The sequence below is a fragment of the Schistocerca gregaria genome, chromosome 2 (assembly GCF_023897955.1).
Source record: "Schistocerca gregaria isolate iqSchGreg1 chromosome 2, iqSchGreg1.2, whole genome shotgun sequence".
NCBI lineage: Eukaryota > Metazoa > Arthropoda > Insecta > Orthoptera > Acrididae > Schistocerca > Schistocerca gregaria.
The window spans coordinates 660632744-660655256 of NC_064921.1; the positions used below are offsets into that span (position 1 = coordinate 660632744).

The following is a 22513-nucleotide window of genomic DNA, read 5'->3' on the forward strand; positions in this document are numbered from 1 at the left end:
CTTTTTAAAATTTACATCTATACGGATGAATTGAAAAACCTAAGGAGTAGTTAGTTTTTCGATCACCTTAAGTGATATTACTTATGATCTCAAGATTTCTCCACATTTAAAAAACAGATGGACTAGAATTTTCACGCATAATACTGTATTCTCGAACGGCTGATTACACTGAAACGGTAATCACGCAACCAACCCTTACAGATTCCTCCATCAAGTCTGAAATGTAAAAATGCTTCACCGTAAGAATCCTGTAACATACTGAATAGCTCATATACACGAGTGGACACAAATTTGATTGAGACGATTGGAAATCGTAGGCTGGTATCAGACCCACAGTTGTTGTGATTTAGCACAAGAACAGTAAATCCGGGAACTCTGCAGAGAGTCAGCACTGTCCTTGTGATAGATTTTATCCAACTAAGTATTCTATGCAGATGAAGCCTGCCCCTAATGTGGACTCTTTCTCGCTGTGTGCGCCTACTTTCAGTGGGATAAGAAAGACATATTGCTTATCTGTAGCCTGTCGAATCGTGCGTTGCATTATATGCTGAGCAAGAAATTAGTTTACTTATTTTGGGCACACACACACACACATTCACGTACTAGACCTACAAATATTTTAGTCCCACGAACGAAACGAAATAGGATCAATTCCAGTTTTCGACCACGATACCGGAACTGTTAATCTTCTCCTAAATATCCCCACTTCCGACCGCCCTTCGCCCGCTTTCGGATAGGGGTACTTCTTCCAATAGAACCGGGAATTCTACAGCGCCCCGCGGCACACTCATAAAACAGAAGTAAACAATAGCAGATGACGCCACCGTTCTCCTCGGTACACGTGAAACATAATGCGTAACAACAGAAAGTGGCTGCGGTCCTGCAAAAGAGTTATCAGTCAAAATTCTGACTAAGTTCCTAAACAAGACACGTGACTGTACAAACAGCTCTAAATAGAGAGGAAGGAGGACATGTTTCAGAGGCAACAGTTCGAAACTTTCAGTTTTCATATATTCACGAAAAAGACCAGTCCACTGGCCCGTTGCCATCGACGTCATGGACGAAACGCTAGCTGGGAAGGACGGGAAGGCAGTTGTCCGTGGTTGTTTCAAAGGAACGGTGATGGCATTAGCCTGAGGTGATTTAGTGCAAGCACGGAAAACCTAGTCAGGATGGCCCACGAAGATCTGCATCTTGTAGGAGGAACAGAAAGTAGGATTCTTGATTCGTGGTCAAGGAATTCCAAAGTCTTTACGCATTCATTTACAACTATGTGATCGTTTCTTCCTATAGGTAACTGTCAGGTAAGTTGTTTATGGTGCATAGAGGTTTTAAGCTAAATAACTCCTTCATTTTTGTCTCGTGTCAATAACCTTGAAAACTCCAAATTTGTTCGATGGCAGACGGAAAAAAAATTATGAATTTATCAGAGCCACGGGTGCACTACAACTGATTCATTACATTCAGTGAATCTGTAATTTACTGAGACTTAGTTCCTTGTTTACGTACAAAAACCTTTCCAGTTCAGAGTATACACTGCCTAACAAAAAGTGTCAAGCACCCATAAGGAGAGGAGGAAAGAAAGTGAAATTCACAGGATGAGCGGGTACATGATGCTATTTAAGTGATTACAAAAGAGAGTCAAATTTAGAAACAATTTGACTATACGTGCTCACTTATTAGTATGACACTGCACCCACCATGGATGGATGCACTGATTCGGATGGGAAAGCGTGCAGTGGCCCAGGGACGGAGTTGACGCCCGGTCTGGTTCAACACGTGTTCTGTCGCTGACAGATCTGGTGGTCTTGCTGGCCGCAGGAGTACCTCAATATCACGCACACAGTTCGTAGAGGTACGTGTCAAGTCTGGAGGAGCGATGTCCAGCGGAAAAATTGTACGACGATGCTGTCTCACGAGAGGTAACACATGAGATTACCGGATGTTCGTGACGTACCACTGTGCTACCAGGGTTCGCTAAATCACACCAGCCGTGACGCCATACCTGATGGCTCCCCATGCCGTGAAGCCAGGAGTAAAACTTTTGTGCTTCGCCAAAACATTGGCAAAACATGGCCTCTCCCTATGTCGTCGCCATACTCACCGACTATGATGGCCCAGAACAGCGTTTCATTGCCGGACACAATGTGACACCATTCATTAGATGTCAGTCTTATCACTCACGGAAGCATTGCATACGCAGCCGTTTGTGTTGTGTTAACGGCAGCTGCTAATTTCCGGCCAATGATGCGAGATGACACCGAGTGTTGCAAGAAGGCCATTACTTATTCTCGGATACCAGATGGATGTGTGAAGGGGATACGGCGTGCTTATTGTACAATATCGCGATTCTCCGCTGCGGTGATCAGACATAGTCATCCCCATGAAGGCCAATATCGAACCACTGTCACATCCGCATGCTCCACAAATCTGGACATTGCACGATTCCGCCAGAAGGGCAAATTGTCTCTATCAAGTAATGGTAATGGTGTCTCACACGAGTACTGGCTTCTCCGTGTCCTTCACACCGTTCACTCAAATCTGACGCTGTTCATTGCTCTTATTTACCCTACCAGGTCTGGTAACAACACTGACCACGAAGAACACTATTGCAGTCTGGCGGCCAATTTACCTGACACAGAGGATTGTCATTGCAATCACTTGCATATCCGCCGACGGTGTGTACGTGTACAAATTACATTAATATCCGATCATGTTTTCTGGGTGCTTCACTTGTTCAAATGGTTCAAATGGCTCTGAGCACTATGGGGCTTAACATCTAAGGCCATCAGACCCCTAGAACTTAGAACTACTTAAACCTAACTAACCTTAGGACAACACACACATCCATGCCCGAGGCAGGATTCGAACCTGTGACCGTAGCGGTCGCGCGGTACCAGACTGAACCGCCTAGAACCGTTCGGTCACAGTAGCGGTCGCTTCATTCCTTTTGTCAGGCAGTGTAATTGGAATATCTATGCAAATTCGGTACACAATACTCTTTCCGTGGCAACAAAATAATGTACGCTGTATGCAGCCCTGCCATAATGAAGAGAGAGATGGAAAATAGCACGAAAAAATAGCGTTCGAAATGCGTGTCACATCTGCGATTAGACTAGCTCGTACGCTATAGTAGATGACGGTAAGTCCCCTGATAACAGAATTTTGTCATCAGAAATTGTACTTGCACTTCCCTCCCCTTTCGTAAACTTCACATTTCTGAAATATTTCGCGCACACTTTTCTGTGACATCGCACTCCTGTTGTCTAATGCAAGGGATGTCGCAGTTGGGATAGAATCGGGTTATGTTCCTTATACTAGTCACCAATAAATACCGTAGCCCTTCGCCACCTTTGGATGAACTTTCTGGCCAGTGCTCAGAACTGTTTCCACAGGCTATGGACAACATAAGGACGAACGTACGAACGTACGACCTCCTGGACAGACTTGTTAAGCGCTATTTGTTTCCATCTGGTAATGCCCCTGATCGCAGTTTATCTGGTAAATTAGGTACCTTTCTCTTCATTAACTTTGTACTTTACCTGCACAGGAAAGAATATGGAACATTCTTAAGTGATCTATACGGTTATGACACTTCGTTTTGCATGGGAAAGATGGGAAGACACAAAGGTAGTGATAATAATTACAGGTTTCCTTATTAAAGATAAATGGCAGGTTTCACTGAAAATTTCACAATTTGCCTATAAGAAATGAAATTTGTACAATATATTGTATGAGTGCAATACAGTTCTTCTACTTAGCGCTTTGGAGTAACTTCTGCGACGGCAGTTGTCATATTACAAACGATAAGAACTTGTTTCCGTACTTGGCAGTTACATTTATTTTCTTTTATAAAGTGCAAACTTCTTCCCCAGAAATACGTTGACAAAGACTATTTGCTTCCCCTCCCCTTCTCTCCCTACCCATTCCCTTCCCCCCTCCACAGTCACCAGAGACCAACCAAATCTTTTCTGCCTGACAGAACGCTTCGGTGTAGGCGCAGGCAGTGCCATTTCAGTTTACTGCCTCATCATGAGTTGTTGCGTCTGGACGAATTCTAATGTACCATTTCAACATAACATGGGTGCTAATTGGCCGAAGCCCTCGTGGGTGCATGGGGAAATTCGTCCAAGACACAGTCTACAGCGCATTGCATATTCTGTCTGTAACACTCGTTCCTATGCATGAAAGCTATCTATTATCTAGACTGTTTTCATTGGTTCCTGTCGAATAAGAGTAAGAGTACGAAATTTTTGCTCGCTACGAAAATGTTACAATACTTGCATAAAGAAAGAGGTGGGAGTTAATCGCTAGAAGTAACGAAGCCGAGGCAAACGCAAGCACTTAACTGTTAATATAACTTTTTTGTTTCTCCTTCAGGCAAAACGTCTCTAGATCACATGACTACGGCAACAGCTTAGCAGCGAAGGTCTAAAGAACCCCTCCGCGTGCGAGATAAACGCTGATAAGGAACTGTGATGTGCGGTATATAAACTTGCCTTGCATTGGCTCGTATTTCTGAAGTACTGCCAAACCACAGGTGAACAGGAAATCGATGTGTCTGCCGCGCTGCACCCTCAAAGAAACCAGCTTCCCTCAACGGCGACCATGGAGGTAAATGCATCAGTGAACCACAAGAATAGCTTAAATTATTTATGCGTCCAAACTGCAACAAGAGATGATCAAGCCATCCCAAGAATGTAGCCCTCTTATGACTTACCATCCCAACGTCTCCTACTGTGTTTCAAATAGAACTCTTCCCGGAATGCATGCTACACTAATTGTGGAAAAAGCATTGGACAGATTAATGTACATTAGTGTCATATCCTGTAAATTACTATGTGCCTTCTCATTGCAAGCCTGTTAGTATAAACACTGTACTGATGCACTGCCTTTGCTTTGCTCTCTATAATTGAACTAAGTAAATTTCTGTAAGTTCCGTACGAGAATCCTGACGTGTAATGATCTGGCCAGTTGAACTCATGTCCCCCTTTAGCCCTCCATCATAAAATAAATTTAGCTACTGCTGTTTTTGAGGAAGTCAAATATAACTTACTTGACACTACTACCTGATCCAGTTACGTTCTTTAGGAAATATAACCCAAGTCAGTGTTCTATTCATCAACGCACGTTTTGATCGTAGACGACCTTGCATCATACATACAGCATTACACCAGTTGATTAAAAATGTCCTTAATTTACACATCTATAATGGACCTTTAATTAGTTATTTGTTCGGCTGCTCTCACTTTGAAATCAACGTTTAACATGTTCGAGCCTTATACAGGCGTTGCACTGCTCAGACTACCACTATTGTTCTGCATCTACATACATACCGTGAAAACCAACATGAAGTACAGGTCAGGGGTTTCTTTGCGTTGTGCCGCGTGTTGAGACTTTTTCTAGTTCCATTCGCGTATCAAGTGTCGGAAGAGTGAGTGCTTGAACACATCTGTGCGCGCCGTAGGTGGTTTAATCTCGTCTTAGAGCTCTCCACAGTAGTGTTACGAAGAGAGTTGTTATATATTCTTAGATTTCTCAGTACTGTTACGTGAAACTTTGTCATTTTTAGGTGTAACTTCAGTTTTTATGTTGATTTTTATGGCTTGGTGTTTACTTGATGTAGGGCTCTAAATAGACGTCCACCAACCAAATTGGTGCTAGACAGATATACAGTATATGTACCTCAGTATTCATTGTCTACAGGCCGTATCCTACAAACTCTTAGATTCAGTTCAGCTTTATCACTTTGACGTCTAACTTTTGTTATACGGTGAAACTGTTCACGTGACGTATGGCATCTGTATGTTTTATAACTGAGAGTAAATACTTCGCGGAATAACCGGACATTTGAATAAAAATACCCCTACAGCGACTGTGGGACATGATTTATTGTGTTCTTTCATCCCGTATAAGAATTTCTATTTCTGCTCACCATTGTGAAACGGTTGCTACGCTCAACATGTCTTTAGAACTAAAATACTTGTTGCCAAAGAATGTGTAGCAAGTCATGGCTGTCCAATTATGCACAGCTCAGTGCATCACAACAATAACACAAAAAATAATAATCTTGCGCAGAATCCAACGATGAAGTTGTCATTTAAATGTTTTCGTACCAAGTATCTATTGTACCAATGTTCTTACTGTTCACAGGGTCAAGGAAAGGATAATCATGGCTATGAAGGTAGTGAATTAGACCTGACAAGTCGAAATCAGCAAAATGCAGAGGGAACAAATGAGGTAAGCCAAAAATTTTGCAGTTCTTTTTAATTTTCTTCAACTTTTTAGAGATGTGACCGTTATTCAAATAAATGACGACTTCTCGTTTTATGCCATACGCATTTGGCTTCATTTGTATTTGTGAAGCATTTTAAGTGGTGATTTGTGATATTATTAGTCCATGTGCGCCGTCATGGAGTTGCACTTATTTGGTCTGCGTGCCTCAGGACGTCTCGTTTATGGTGTTTATGGAACAAATTTCGGCTGAACACCTCATTTTCACGGTTCAGTGTGTGTCGGTTGGAAGTGTTTACTACATATAGTGCTGCGAATTGTAGTTTTTTTTTTTAGTGGAAACACTAGCTAAAGTAAACTCATACACCAAAATACTGTGGACAGTGAAAGTAAGGTATTCAGTTGAGATGTATTTGATAAACGCCAGTAATTGAACATCCTGGTGTACGTAGACTAAGTACTACTCCAGGAGGGCGCATATGGAGTAACAAGATTACAGATTGTCTCTGAAGGTGTGTGAAAAATGACAGGAAAAAAGCAGCGTTTCCTTTAGTAGCATAATGCACTACTACTCCGAAAATATAGAAGCAGCTAAGGAACGACGAAACATAAAAAGTGATCTGTTGAGTAAATTGGGAACTGATGTATTCGAAAAATACAATTACGTTACCACCACTGATTTCTCGAGTAGGGATCATGAGAGTAAGAGGAGATTAGTGGGTGTTATTTCCCGTCGCTCAGTGCACGAATCAAATAGGATAGAAAATAATATTGGTACGACGATACAGTGGCTAGCGGAGTGTGTATGTACTTGTAGAGTGAGATGATGAGTCTCATGGGTGGCAGAACATTAAATGGTCGGCTAGAAGGAGAAAAGGAGAAAGAAGGTAGGAGGCTTGAGGAAGCTTGATCTCATTGGAGATATGGCTAAGGGGATAGGAAGATTAGCGAAGACGTCAAAAGTGGAAATAAGATTGTACTGGTGATTCTATGCGTTTAAACAAATAAGAGCTTTATTTGATACATTTATAGCGTAGACACTAAAATAAAATAAAAATGGAGTCGGTATGAGAAATAAGGTTTAGGAGGTAGCTCCACTGGACGGGAAAAATCGCTTGGAGAATTTTTGTAACAAAGCGAATTAAATGTTATTCATTCGGTTCAATGAATATTCTTCTCTGTCCTTAAACTAAAACGCGGTATACCAGAACTTATCTGAACATTTCCATTTAACGATGAGCTATTCTCAGATCACTAACACTTATGACGGGACGTTTGTGCTCGGGTAGTTGTGTGTTTTTCCTTATGCTTATGATTAGAACTGTTAACGACATAACAAATAATCCATCGGCATAAAATGGTGTTGTCTTGCAACAAGCAATCTGCTACTAAATCGTTGGCAGCCGAATAAAAGACAGTGTACCAGCAAATGCACCGTCAGCTGGTGGTGAGGAGGAATCACCAATTACACGAGACCAATAAATGTTTATGTGGAAGTAAATGTGATACTGCCAGACGTAACTAAAGTTTAACGTCCCGTCTGTATGGAGGTAAATGGAGACCCAGGCGTATTTTTGGACCGTGTTGAAATAAGTGATTTAAGGAAGGCACTGAAACACTGAACCTGGGTTACTACACTACTGGCCATTAAAATTGCAGCACCAAGAAGAGATGCAGATGATAAACGGGTATTCATTGGACAAATATATTATACTAAAACTCACATGTGATTACATTTTCACGCAATTTGGGTGCATATTCTTGAGAAATTAGTACCCAGAACAACCACCTCTGGCGGTAATAACGGCCTTGATACGCCTGGGCATCGAGTCAAACAGAGCTTGGATGGCGTGTACAGGTATAGCTGCCCATGCAGCTTCAACACGATACCACAGTTCATCAAGAGTAGTGACTGGCGTATTGTGACGAGCCAGTTGCTTGGCCACCACTGACCAGACGTTCTCAATTGGTGAGAGATCTGGAGAATGTGCTGGCCAGGGCAGCAGTCGAACAGGCCCGTACAGGACCTGCAACATGCCGTCGTGCATTATCCTGCTGAAATGTAGGGTTTCGTAGGGATCGAATGAAGGGTAGAGCCACGGGTAGTAGTACATCTGAAATGTAACGTCCACTGTTCAAATGTGAACAAGAGGTGACCGAGACGTTTAACCAATGGCACCCCATACCATCACGCCGGGTGATACGGCAGTATCGCTATGACGAATACACACTTCCAATGTGCGTTCAGCGCAATGTCGCCAAACATGGATGCGACCATAATGATGCTGTAAACAGAACCTGGATTCATCCGAAAAAATGACGTTTTGCCATTCGTGCACCCAAGTTCGTCGTTGAGTACACCATCACAGGCGCTCCTGTCTGTGATGCAGCATCAAGGGTAACCGCAGCCATGGTCTCCAAGCTGATAGTCCATGCTGCTGCAAACGTCGTGGAACTGTTCGTGCTGATTGTTGTTGTCTTGCAAACGTCCCCATCTGTTGACTCAGGGATCTAGACGTGGCTGCACGATCCGTTACAGCCAAGCGGATAAGATGCCTGTCATCTCGAATGCTAGTGATACGAGCTCATTGGCATCCAGCACGGCGTTCCGTATTACCCTCCTGAACCTACCGATTGCATATTCTGCTAACAGTCATTGGATCTCGACCACTGCGAGCGGCAATGTCGCGATACGATAAACCGCAATCGTGATAGGCTACAATCCGACCTTTATCAAAGTCGGAAACGTGCTGGTACGCATTTCTCCTCCTTACACGAGGCATCACAACAACATTTCACCAGGCAACGCCGGTCAACTGCTGTTTGTGTATGAGAAATCGGCTGGAAACTTTCCTCATGTCAGCACGTTGTAGGTGTCGCCATCGGCGCCACCCTTGTGTGAATTCTCTGACAAGATAATCATTTGCATATCACAGCATCTTCTTCCTGTCGATTAAATTTCGCGTCTGTAGGACGTCATCTTCGTGGTGTAGCAATTTTAATGGCCAGTAGTGTATATTGTAATTTAAATCACACAGAGAAACTGCGACAAACCGAAACAGTGGCTGAGAGAAGATACCATCTATAATACGAATTACATGTGATTTGCAATACACTTGATCAAATTTCACAACAAGGGAAAAGAAAAGAAAATCCTTATCGAGTCCAGAGAACGTGAGTTGTTGGGGATGGAAGTCGAGTAGTGGCATGTCAGTATATCAAAGAATCGAGGGTATAACATTAGCTATTGTCAATACACTGCGCGTCAACATAGACCCAAGAAATCTCGAAAGGATTCCTGGAATATTACAGCTAAAGTCGGATGGCTTGCTACTGGAATGCCAATGTGGAATTTCAAGAATGCATCTGTAGGATCGCTACCATTAATAAGTGTGGATGCTTGGCAATCTAATATTAATATAAACCTGATATCTGCTGCCCACCACTCACGAAACGATCGAGGCTCGTTAGTTGTATGTAATGTTACCTAATCGTGACCAGAGATAATGTATTCAAAAAACTCTGCTGCGGTGCTTGAGTATACCTATCAGTCACCGAGCGAGGTGGTGTGAAAGTTATAGCGAGATACAAACTCTCATTCTGACATCCAAACCTAAACGCGGTTTATAACGTTAGAAAAGATCAATTGTGTAGCTAATAGAGGGTGTCCCACTCAAAAGAGGCGCTACAAACATATGTAGCATTTCCTCTGAAATTGCCCTCTGTAATTTGCGACATTTGACATGGCATCACTACACTCTGCAACATCGCTTGAGACAAGAGTGTGTTTCCTCGGGTCGATTTGGCTGGAGCTCAGTGTTGAGTGTTTAATGATAATGTATCGCTATTCCTTCGAGGAGGACGTGTTTGTTGTGTAACAATAATGGATTACTGGTTCCATTAAGACATGTCAGCGAATGTTTCTTGAACGGTTTGGTGACCAGTATCTACAGTCTATATGCTGCATACGAAAGTTAGTGAACAAAATGAGAGCAGTGGAAAGGTGTTGGATCTTTACAATAAGCACAACCACCATTATCGGAAGAAAAAGTGACTGACGTGAAACAACGAATGTTGGCATCTCCTGCAAAAGTCTGTTAGACGCTTATCTCAGGAATGTTCAATGTCACGGAGCACATGTCAGACTTGGGAAGAAGGCCGGCATACAGGCTGACAGTTGTTCAGAACTGAATGTCAGTGGTAAACGCAAACGCACTACATTTTGCCGTTGGTTTCAGCGGTTTATTGCTCAGAGTCCAGGAATATTGCAGTACACATGGTTCAGTGATGAGCTATGGTTCCACCTCTCTGGATCTGTAAACTCTCAGAATATTCGTTTGTGGTGTAATGAAAATCCACATGCCTTGGTCGAGCAACCTCTGCATTCACAAAAGATTGGCGTGTTCTGTGCAATATCACAGCTTCGCATAGTCGGACTCAATTTTTTCGAGTCTGCGGTGAAAAGTGCAGTTTACGTCGAAATGTTTCGGGCATTTGTGAACCAGTTGGACGATGAAGAGCTTACCCACGGCTGGTACCAACAGATGGCGCCACATGCCACACGTTTCAAGTGACCATGGCTGAGGCCGAATCATTTTTCTCTGGAAGAGTGACTTCGGAAGGACTGTGGCTCCCCAAAGTTACCTGATTTGACACCACCTGACTTTTCCTGTGGGGTGGCCTAAAGCGCGAGGTGTATAGGAACAAACCACACAACTTTGAAGATTTACGAAAGAACATTCCGTGAAATCCAGGCACTGACACCAGTGGTTCTGGCTGCAACATTCGAGGATCTGCAGCGTCGTGTTCAGCTGTGTTTGCAAGTCGAGGGCGGTCACTTCCAGCACCTTTTGTGATTCACATTTATTTACCCATGAACAAGATGAGACACGTTCATTTCATTTCGTGATTTTTACTCGAATTTAAGGAAATGTTTGTTTGTGGGGCCTCTTTCGAATGGGATACCCTGCATAACATAAGTTATCTGTATAACAGTGTAGCAAGACGCTATTAGCACTCTTTACAACAAGCTTATTTCTGGTGGACTAGTTTAAAGTAAGAATAGTTTATGCTGCGGCCTCCTTGTTGCCACATCTGAAGATATCGTTGCCTACGTCTAAAAGACTGAAGATTTGTCTTCACTGTTAAGATACAGCTTAAAACACTTAAGAAAACACATGAAACACTTAAAAAAGGCACTGCCTTCGGTGTCCATATCGTATGCTAGTCAGATTCCTTTCAGAGTATGCCTATAGAGCAGTTCCATTCTTAGCAGTCACATACAAAAGTTCGCTCGTAGAAAGATCCGTAGCCAAAGCCTGGAGAGTTGCACAAGTCACATCAAGAAAGGAAATATGAGTAATCTGCTGAATTACAGACCCATATCACTAATTGACGTTAGTTCGCAGTAGGACTTTGGAACATACATCATGGCGGAACATTATAAATTACCTCGAACAAACCGATTTATCGACAGATAGCCAACACGGATTCAGAAAATATCGTTCTTGTGAAACATAAATAGTTCTTTATTCTCACGAGGTAATGAGTGTTACCGACAGGGGATGTCAAATTGACTATTTTCTTAGATTTTCAGAAGGCTTTTGACATTGTTTCTCCAAAGTGACTTCTAAGTAAATTACGGAATTATTGAGTATCGTCTCAGTTGTGTGACTGGATTCGTGATTTCCTGTAGAAAGGCCACGTTTCATAATAACTGAAGAAAAGACATCGAGTAAAACAGGAGTAATGTGTGCTCTTCCCCAAGGAAGTATTGTAGTCCCCCTGTTGTTTTAGATGTACATAAATGATTTAGAAGAAACAACACGACAAATGTCAAACATCAACTGCGCGCGATTGCGGTAATACACTGTGTGATCAAAGTATCCCGACACCCCCAAGAATATACGTTTTTTATATTAGGTGCATTGTGCTGCCACCCACTGCCAGATACTCCGTATCAGAGACCAGTAGTCATTAGACATTGTGAGTGAGCTGAATGGGGCGCCCCGCGGAACTCACGGATTTCGAACGTGGTCAGATGATTGGGTGTCACTTGTGTCATACGTCTGTACCCGAGATTTTCAACTCCTAAACATCCCTAGGTCTACTGTTTCCATAGTGATAGTGGAATGGAAACGTGAAGGGACACGTACAGCACAAAAGCGTACAGGCCGACCTCGTCCGTTGACTGACAAAGACCGCCGACGGTTGAATAGGGTCGTAATGTGTAATAGGCAGACATTTATTCATACCATCACACACCAATTCCAAACTGCATCCAGCTTCACTGCTAGTAGTAAGACAGTTAGACGGGAGGTGAGAAAACCTGGATTTCCTGGTCGAGCGGCTGCTCATAAGCCACACATCACGCCGGTAAATGCCATACGATGTTTCGCTTGGTGTAAGGAGCGTAAACATTGGACGATTGAGCAGTAGGAAAACGTTGTATGGAGTGACGAATCACGGTACACAACGTGGCGAACCGATGGTAGGGTGTGGGTATGTCGAATGCTCAATGAACGTCATCTGCCAGTAATATTCGGAGGAGGTGGTGTTATGGTGTGGTCGTGTTTTTCGTGGAGGGGGCTAGCACTCCTTGTTGGTATGCGTGGCGCTCTCACAGTACACACTGATGTTTTAAGCACCTTCTTGCTTCCCACTGTTGAAGAGCAATTCGGAGATGGTGACTACATCTTTTAACACCATGGAGCACCTGTTCATAATGCACGACCTGTGTGGTTACACGACAATAACATCCCTGTAATGGACTGGTCTGCACAGATTCCTGACCTGAATCCTATAGAACACCTTTTGCATGTTTTGGAGCCGACTTCGTGCCAGGCCTCACCGACCGACATCGATACCTCTCTTCAGTGCAGCACTACGTGAAGAATGGGCTGCCATTCCCCAAGAAACCTTCCAGCACCTGACTGAACGTATGCCTGCGAGAGTGGAAGCTGCCATCAGGGCTAAGGGTGGGCCAACATCATGAATTCCAGCATTACCGATGGAGGGTGCTACGAACTTGTAAGTTATTTTTAGCCAGGTGTCCGCGTAATTTTGATCACACAGTGTAAGTGCAGCTTCCTGCCATCTGGCTTTACAATGAATTGATTTCTGCCGACAGAGCTGTTTCGGTAATTGATTGATCTGTGTTGCTTAATTTTACAAAATCGCATAGACTATTATATGCGGTCGGTTTTTGATCATTTTTCCTGTATATGGGGACCTTTAGCTCACCAGGTATTGATACTCATGGTATCACGGGAGCGTTCTATGTTGTTTTATGCTAATTTATAACTGACGTCCGCTACATAGCGCACATAGACTTGACATGCTGAACAATGTTGTACTGTTCCTTTGCTTACTCAACCGTATCCACGGTATTGTACGGTGTATATCTACAGGGAATTATATGTTAATTATTAGGTTTATCGAAGTTAATGAGCGGTTTGTAAATAAAATAGAAAATCTGTGGCTACCTTTGAGAGATGAAATATAGAAGGCAGCACAGCAACAGTTATGTAAATAGATAAGGCTTAACAGAAATTCTTAGATAACATGCGAGACATAAAATTTAATTTAGGAAAGGAGAAAATGTAAAAATGTAGCAAGTGACGCAGGTAAATGAGAATATCACTTGAAAAAATTAGACTGATAGCAAGTGCGAAATGGCAAAACACAAAAAGCCTGGAAATGAAATGCAGTGCGTATAACTATGAATGAATACAGGAAAGATAGATTCTGCATGTAGTACAATTTTGGACCGTAAAGATTCAGTTTTGTGAAGTTCAAGAGTTCAGATGGCAAGCTGGTACTAAAGGACGACTGAAAAGTGGAACGAATGTATAGAAAGGTTATGTAAAGGAAAGAAACTTGCGTATGGATGAAGGTGAGTTCGGGTGAGCGATGCTGTGAGAAGAATTTGACAGAGCACTGAAAGACCTAAGTAGAAACGATTCAGCTGGAACAGATATAGCCGCTGAGCAATACTTGGGAAAATCAACCATGTCAAAACTAATTGACATGGTGTGTAGTACCCTTAGACTTAAAGAAGAATGCAATAATCATCATACGAAAGAAGGCAAATGTTGATATGTACGTATGAGTATTTCCGAATTAATAGGTTAATGAATTATGATTACAAAGTACTAGAAAGATGAAACGATTGGTAGAAGCCTACTGGGGACGATCAGCTATAATTAGAACATGCGAAACAATCACGACCCTATGTGTTATCTTAGAAGATACGTTGAAAAAAGGTAAATTGTCATTAATAGCGATTGTAGATACGAAATGTTTTTGACGCTGTTGAATGGAATACACTCGTCGAAATTCTTAAGCTATCAGGTAAACATACAGGGAGCAAAGGCTGTCTAAAACTTGTACAGAAGCCGCACTACAAAGAGTCGTACATATACATTCTAAAGGATTATGTCTTGTCGATGCAACCTCTCTCTTCTGTCATTGGCCTTTCATTTCATTTCCATGTAATTGTCACGTCCTATACTCTTCTAGATGTCTCCCAAATACTTCATCCTAACCCGTCTTCTTCCTTTCCTTCTCAGCACTTTCCCTTCAAGAATATTAATGATAAAGGCGTTGTGTCTGATGACATATCCCGCACACTTTATTTTATCTTTTCTATTTCCTTTAATAATCTTCTGTTGACTTCCCTCAAGATTTCGATGTTAGTTTTTCTTTCCGTCTTGCTCGTTCTTGTCATCTTCCACTACCCGTATTCCAGTAGCTCCATGTCGACTGCTTCCCAATTCAGCCAGACTACAAGTGCTACATACATAGAGGAGTGAGATCCGTACAAGTGATTTTGCAAATGATAGTCGTACGTAAGTATTCAAATGTTTGCGGGTTAAAATGTTTTCGTTAGTCATAAATGCCTACTGTCAATATTATCCTTCTGTTCACTTCGATAAGCAGCTATTGTCCTCCGTGATTATGTTACTGAGTTTACAAAACGGTTTTTCCCGCTCCGTTCCGACGACGAGAAGGGTATGAAAAAGTGTTGTACCCTACTAAACTAAACTAAACTCCTTCCGAATAGGCCTTGGAATAAGATTTTTACTCTGCAGCGGAGTGTGCGCTGATATGAAACTACCTGGCAGATTAAAACTGTGGCCGGACCGAGACTCGAACTCGGGACCTTTGTTTTTCGCGGGCAAGTGCTCTTCCATCTGAGCTACCCAAGCACGACTCACGCCCCGTCCTCACAGCTTTACTTCTGCCAGTACCTCGTCTCCTTGAGCACCTACCCGCGGAAGGCAAAGGTCCCATGTTCGAGTCTCAGTCCAGCACACAGTTTTAATCTGCCAGAAAGTTTCAGGCCTTGGAAGGTACAGCGGCACCGACCGGCCGCCGTGTCACCCTCAGCCCACAGGCGTCACTGGATGCGGATATGGAGGGGCATGTGGTCAGCACATCACTCTCCCGGCCTTATTTCAGTTTACGAGGCCGGAGCCGCTACTTCTCAATCAAGCAGCTCCCCAGTTTGCTTCACAAGGGCTGAGTGCACACAGCTTGCCAACAGCGCTAGGCAAACCGGATGGTTACCCATCCAAGTGCTAGCCCAGCCCGACGGCACTTATCTTCGGTGATCTGACGGGAACCGGTGTTACCACTGCGGCAAGGCCGTTGGCTTCCTACCCTACCTCTCCATGCTTTTCATTCTGTATGTACACTGACGTGTCAAAAGTTATTAGATATTAACATGCACCTTATACAGATGGTAGTAGTACCACTTAGCGTATAAAAAGGCAGTTCATTGGCAGAGCTGTCATTTGTACTCAGGTGATTCACCTGAAAAATTTTCCGACGTGGTAATGGCCGCACGACAAGAATTAACAGACTTTGAGAACTGTATGGTAGTTGGTTGTCGATGCATTGGACAATCCATTCCGGAAATCGTTTTTGAATGCAATATTCTGAGATCCATACTGTCAAGAATGTGCCGAGAATGCTAAATATCGGGAATTACCTCTATCATGGACAACGCAGTGGCCGATGACCTTCACGTAACGACCTAAAGCAGCGGTGTTTGCGTGGAGTTGTCAGTGCTGTCAGACAAGCAGCACTGCATGAAATAGCCTCACAAATCAATGTGGGACGTACGACGAACGTATCCATTAGCACAGTGCGGTAAAATCTGTTGTTAATGGGGTATGGCAGCAGGCGACCGACACGAACACCGTTGCTAACAGCATATCACCTGTAGCGCCTCTCCTGGGATCGTGACTACATCGGCTGGACCCTAGGCAACTGGAAAACCGTGCCATGGTCAGATGAGTGCAGTGGGTAATAGCTGAAGGTATGGTTCGAGTATAGCGCTGATCTCACGAAGCCAGGGATAGAAGTCGTCAACAAAACACTGTGTGAGCAGGTGATGGTTCCTTAATGGTGGGGGCTATGTATACATGGAATGGACTGGGTCCCCTGGTCCATCTAAAGCGATGTTGACTGTAAAACCGTGCCATGGTCAGATGAGTCCTGACTGCAGTGGGTAATAGCTGAAGGTATGGTTCGAGTATAGCGCTGATCCACGAAGCCAGGGATCCAAGTCGTCAACAAGACACTGTGTGAGCAGGTGATGGTTCCGTAATGTTGGGGGCTATGTATACATGTATACATGGGGGCTATGTATACATGTATGAACACCGTTGCTAACAGCATATCACCTGTAGCGCCTCTCCTGGGATCGTGACTACATCGGCTGGACCCTAGGAGACTGGAAAACCGTGCCATGGTCAGATGAGTCCTGACTGCAGTGGGTAATAGCTGAAGGTATGGTTCGAGTATAGCGCTGATCCACGAAGCCAGGGATCCAAGTCGTCAACAAGACACTGTGTGAGCAGGTGATGGTTCCGTAATGTTGGGGGCTATGTATACATGTATACATGGGGGCTATGTATACATGTATGAACACCGTTGCTAACAGCATATCACCTGTAGCGCCTCTCCTGGGATCGTGACTACATCGGCTGGACCCTAGGAGACTGGAAAACCGTGCCATGGTCAGATGAGTCCTGACTGCAGTGGGTAACAGCTGAAGGTATGGTTCGAGTATAGCGCTGATCTCACGAAGCCAGGGATCCAAGTCGTCAACAAAACACTGTGTGAGCAGGTGATGGTTCCTTAATGGTGGGGGCTATGTATACATGGAATGGACTGGGTCCCCTGGTCCATCTAAAGCGATGTTGACTGTAAAACCGTGCCATGGTCAGATGAGTCCTGACTGCAGTGGGTAATAGCTGAAGGTATGGTTCGAGTATAGCGCTGATCTCACGAAGCCAGGGATCCAAGTCGTCAACAAAACACTGTGTGAGCAGGTGATGTTTCCTTAATGGTGGGGGCTATGTATACATGGAATGGACTGCGTCCCCTGGTCCATCTAAAGCGATGTTGACTGGAAAACCGTGCCATGGTCAGATGAGTCCTGACTGCAGTGGGTAATAGCTGAAGGTATGGTTCGAGTATAGCGCTGATCTCACGAAGCCAGGGATCCAAGTCGTCAACAAAACACTGTGTGAGCAGGTGATGGTTCCGTAATGGTGGGGGCTATGTATACATGTATACATGGGGGCTATGTATACATGTATGAACACCGTTGCTAACAGCATATCACCTGTAGCGCCTCTCCTGGGATCGTGACTACATCGGCTGGACCCTAGGAGACTGGAAAACCGTGCCATGGTCAGATGAGTCCTGACTGCAGTGGGTAATAGCTGAAGGTATGGTTCGAGTATAGCGCTGATCCACGAAGCCAGGGATCCAAGTCGTCAACAAGACACTGTGTGAGCAGGTGATGGTTCCTTAATGGTGGGGGCTATGTATACATGGAATGGACTGCGTCCCCTGGTCCATCTAAAGCGATGTTAACTGGAAATGATTATGTTCGCTATTTGTAGACCATTTGCAACCAATTATGGGTTTGAAGTTCCCATGATAATGGGTCATATCACCGGCCCACAGCTGTTCGCGAATGCTTTCAAAAACGTGCTGGACAATTCGAGCGATCGATTTGGCTACCCAGATCGCCCGACATGAATCCCATATGACATTTATGGAACGTAATCGAGAGGTCAGAGAGCGCACAAAATCCTGCATCGGCAACGCTTTCGCAGTTATGGACGACTATAGAGCCAGCACAATTCAATATTGCTGCAGAGTACTTCCAGCGACTTGTTGAGTCTATGCAACGTCGATCTGCTGTACTGCGACGGAAAAAAGAATGTCCCATACGATATTAGGAGGTATTCCAAGACTTTTGTCATCTCAGTGTAGAACAAGTGCTGAAGGAAACCAAGGAGATATTAGGAAAAGGAAAGTAATGTTACAAAGACGAAATTAAATCTTTGAGATTTGCTTATGACATCGTAATTCTATCAAAGATGGCAAAGGACAATGAAGATCAATTGAGCGGAATGAATAGCGTGCTGAAAACATAACCGTAATCGAATTAAGTCGGGAAAAGCTCAGAGAGTTAGATAAGAAAACGATACATAGGAGCAGCAGTTGATGCTTGTAATTTGGACAGTGAAATAGCTGACGACCACTGAAAGAGGACTCAAAATGCAAACGGGTAATAGCAAGAAGAGCGTTTCTGAAAGAGATACATGTGTTAACATCGAATCCAAATTTAAGTACCCACTAAGTTTGTCTGGAGTGTAACCTAATACGGAAATGTAATGTAGGTGACGAACAGTACAGATGAGAAGAGCAGAAGCTCTTGGAATGTAGTTCTGCAGAAGATTACTCTTGGAGAAGCTAATAGAAGAGCGGTGCCTCGAATTGTGGAGGGAATAGCTGTGTGGCACAACTTGACTAAAAGAAAGAATGAGTCGACAGCGAATGAGGACTGGAGGAGTACTTTGTTTGGCAATGGTGGAAAGTGTGAGGGATGAAACGGCAGCTCAACAGGATGAATCACCAGACTTCCGTACAATTTTGCAATCAGGTTGCGTGGGATAACCAAGAGAATGCTCCTGCTGTCATTCTAAATCGCACCCTAGACCATGACTCCAATGTACCTCGTACATAGACAGGTTGGTTGTAGGCTCTCAACTGGCCTCCTTCTAACCAATACACTCCATCATTGGCGCCAGACAGAACCAGTTTTCCACCAGAAAACACAACAAAGCTCCACCGTGCCCTCCAGTGAGCTCTCGCTTGACACAATTGTAGTGGCAAATGGCGCTGATTTGGGGTCAGTGAAATGCACCCGACAGGACGTCTGGCTCGGAACTGTCCTTGAAGTAATTGATTTGTGTCAGTTCGTTTTGTTTCTGTGATGCCAACTACTGCTCAGAATGCTACTACAGATGGAGTAGGAAGCACTGTGGCCATTCCTGTGACCATCGCTGCCAGAGATCATATGCAGTGGCTACATTCCTGCCAAGGTTTTGTTTACTATCGCAGAAGGAACGTCCAGCTTCTCGTAGCTCTGTTACACCATGTCTTTCAAACTCAGTGAGATGTTGAAAATAGCGTCTTTGTCGCCTTAAAGGCGTTCTTGAATAACGTATGCCACTGGCGCAAAATCTGAGTAGACATCATCTTTCAGATGTAGAAACAGGCTTGCCAGCTTTCGTTTAAGTCGCAAACACTTTCTTCGTATTGTGGCTTCTTCTCGTTAGTGTACTTACCTAACCCGTGATATGGCTTTTTTAACGATGGAACAGTGGTTCTCGTGGTTAAAACCATAAATCAATATCAGTCGCTTGAGGAATAACACTGCCTATGGTGTCTTAAATTAATACACACGTGTCGTCTATCAGTTGACTTGGCGTTATAGATATGATAGAGCGAAACGTGTCTTCAGTGACTCACTTCCTTTAAGATGAAAGGTTGTTTCAAACAGATTACGACGTAGATATCTAATTCAAACAGTAGTTACTAATGATGTTACATATACAATTTGCATCTGAAATTGTCTTTTGTTTCAATTGCCTTCAAATTGTGTTACTGTTTTCTTCCAGGAAGAGTGACTGCGCATCCAGCAGCAAACAATGCAACTGAAACACATGAACAAATAATCTCTTATATATTTCCTGGTCAATAGTGCAGAATTATATCGTTTTCACTCTGAGAATATATATAGCGGAAAACAGTTACATGTCTGCAGATGATGGTTGAAATGACCGCTACAGCAAAAATCTACTAATACCAGTATTTCTGGCCCCTGTTTTAATCACGACCGAGGTAGAAGCTTCTTACACGTCGGTCAGGGACCTGAAGATGGCGTAGTAAAACGCTGAAACTGGTTGTCAAATAAAATAAGATTTGAAACTAGACGGTTGTAATGTGTGCCATTTGACATCCAGTTACATTCCTGTTTGAGCGTTTCGATGAGTTCGACCTAAGACACTAGTCATTCTATAGCAATACTGAGTTCATTTCCAGTTACTTATATAAGACACTACTTTTTAATCACTATCTGTGTCTTCCTCTACAGTTTTTACCCTCTATAGCTCCCTCTAACAACATCGACTGCTGTGCTCCAAAAAAGCATTCTCAGAAATTTAGTCATCAAATTAAGGCTTACGTGTGATGCTAGCAGACTTATTTTGGCCAGGAGTCCCCTTTTCGCCTGTGCTAGTCTTCCTCTTACATCCTCCGTCCACCATGGATTACTTTGCTGCATAGGTATGAGAATTACTTAACTTCATCTACTTCGTGATCAACAATTTCGATAAACTTCCGAGTTCGAGTCTCGGTCGGGCACACAGTTTTAATCTGCCAGGAAGTTTCATATCAGCGCACACTCCGCTGCAGAGTGAAAATCTCATTCTGGGAACAATTTCGATGTTAAGTTACCCGCTGTTCTCATTTTTGCTACTTCTTATTACTTCCGCCTTAATTCGATGTACTCTCAATCTGTGTTCTGTACTCATTAGACTCTTCATTTCATTCAACAGATTCTGTAATCTTCTTCACTTTAATTGAGGATCGCTATGTCAACAACGAATCTTATCGTTGATATCCTTCCATCTTGAATTTTAACATCACTCTTGAATCCTTTTTTTTTTAATTTCCATCATTGCTTCTTCGATATATAGAGAGGCGAAAGACTACATACTGCCTTACACCCTTTTTAATCCGAGCACTTCGTACTTGGTCTTCCACTGTTATTGTTCCTTCTGATTCTTGTGCATATTGTGTATCACTTGTCTCTTCCTATTGTCAGAAAGTCGACAACTTGCACCGTTTTACACTGTCGAAAACTTTTTCAGGCTGGGCAAATCCTATGAACGGTTGTTGATTTTTCTTCGGTCTTGTTTGCATTATCTAACTCAAAGTCAGAACTGCCTCTCTGGTATCTTTCCCTTTCCGAACGGAAAATTAATCATGGTCTAACAGATTCTCTAATTTCTTTTCCATTAATCTACGCTGGAGATAAATTAAGCCTCCCTGGTCGGATATGAACTGCTAATTTCTCCAGTACTTTCCCATTTACCTAACGATGCAGATTCTTTCATATCATTCCTCGCGGCAGTCATATTAGTGAAATACTGGAAGAAGGAGAATCAGAGAACAAGTGTTGGTAACAGAACTCAGTTTGCAGATCGGCAGATTATTGGCGCTCCAGGAAGGATGGTAGAAATCTACTGTATGTTCGATTTCTGATAACACATTAAACTGATACGGTGACTCACAGTTGAACTTTGCTAAGCAAGGATAAAATACCTAAACCATCGTTATCCTTTCGAATGAACCAGGAAATAGTGTTTATCAACAAAGTACGCTTGTAGAGAGCCACATATCATCGGATTATATTTTGACAAATTCGAGTTTTTGATTGACATTTTTTTATGAAAATAGTTATAAGTTGACTGACGGATATGTGACGAAATGTAAGTTTGAGAAGAAAATTGCATGTTTAGAGAACTCCTCAAAATTCCGGAAGAATTTAGTTGTAAAACATTGTTATATTTTGCAGGATCCTGAAGAAGTAAATGGAGACCTCAAATATTGTTCCCCTGATGGAGATGAACCTTCACCTGCTGTCGATAGTTCCACTAATAGTGATGAAGAAGTAAGTTTTAAATTTTGACAACGCGGTACGCAGCTATTATAGAAACTTGTTATTAAAGATTGAAACAAAATGGAAATAGAATGAAGAGCTTCACGCTAAACTCCAAAACTGTAGTAAATTTATTCAGTAACATTCAGATGTGTTGGAATGGCCCCATGTTGAGTACATAAGTCACCAGCTGAAAAATGCTCCTGTCGGAGCCAGTATGCTTCTCTTTAAAAGACCGTGACA

General features: G+C 43.1%; 1 protein-coding gene and 1 pseudogene across 1 annotated transcript in view; one reads left to right on the forward strand and one right to left on the reverse strand.

The window, feature by feature from the left end:
* The first annotated feature begins 4465 nt into the window (after positions 1 to 4465).
* The window catches only part of LOC126336291 (sodium-dependent nutrient amino acid transporter 1-like), a 91258-nt gene continuing 73210 nt past the window's right edge, over positions 4466 to 22513 (forward strand). Inside the window, exons 1-3 of the mRNA XM_049999824.1 lie at positions 4466 to 4614; positions 6154 to 6240; positions 22187 to 22282. Of these exons, the coding sequence (XP_049855781.1) occupies positions 4609 to 4614; positions 6154 to 6240; positions 22187 to 22282 (189 nt within the window). The 5' untranslated portion in view covers positions 4466 to 4608. The remainder of the gene's footprint in view (positions 4615 to 6153; positions 6241 to 22186; positions 22283 to 22513) is intronic.
* Positions 15773 to 15890, reverse strand: LOC126337200 (5S ribosomal RNA; annotated as a pseudogene).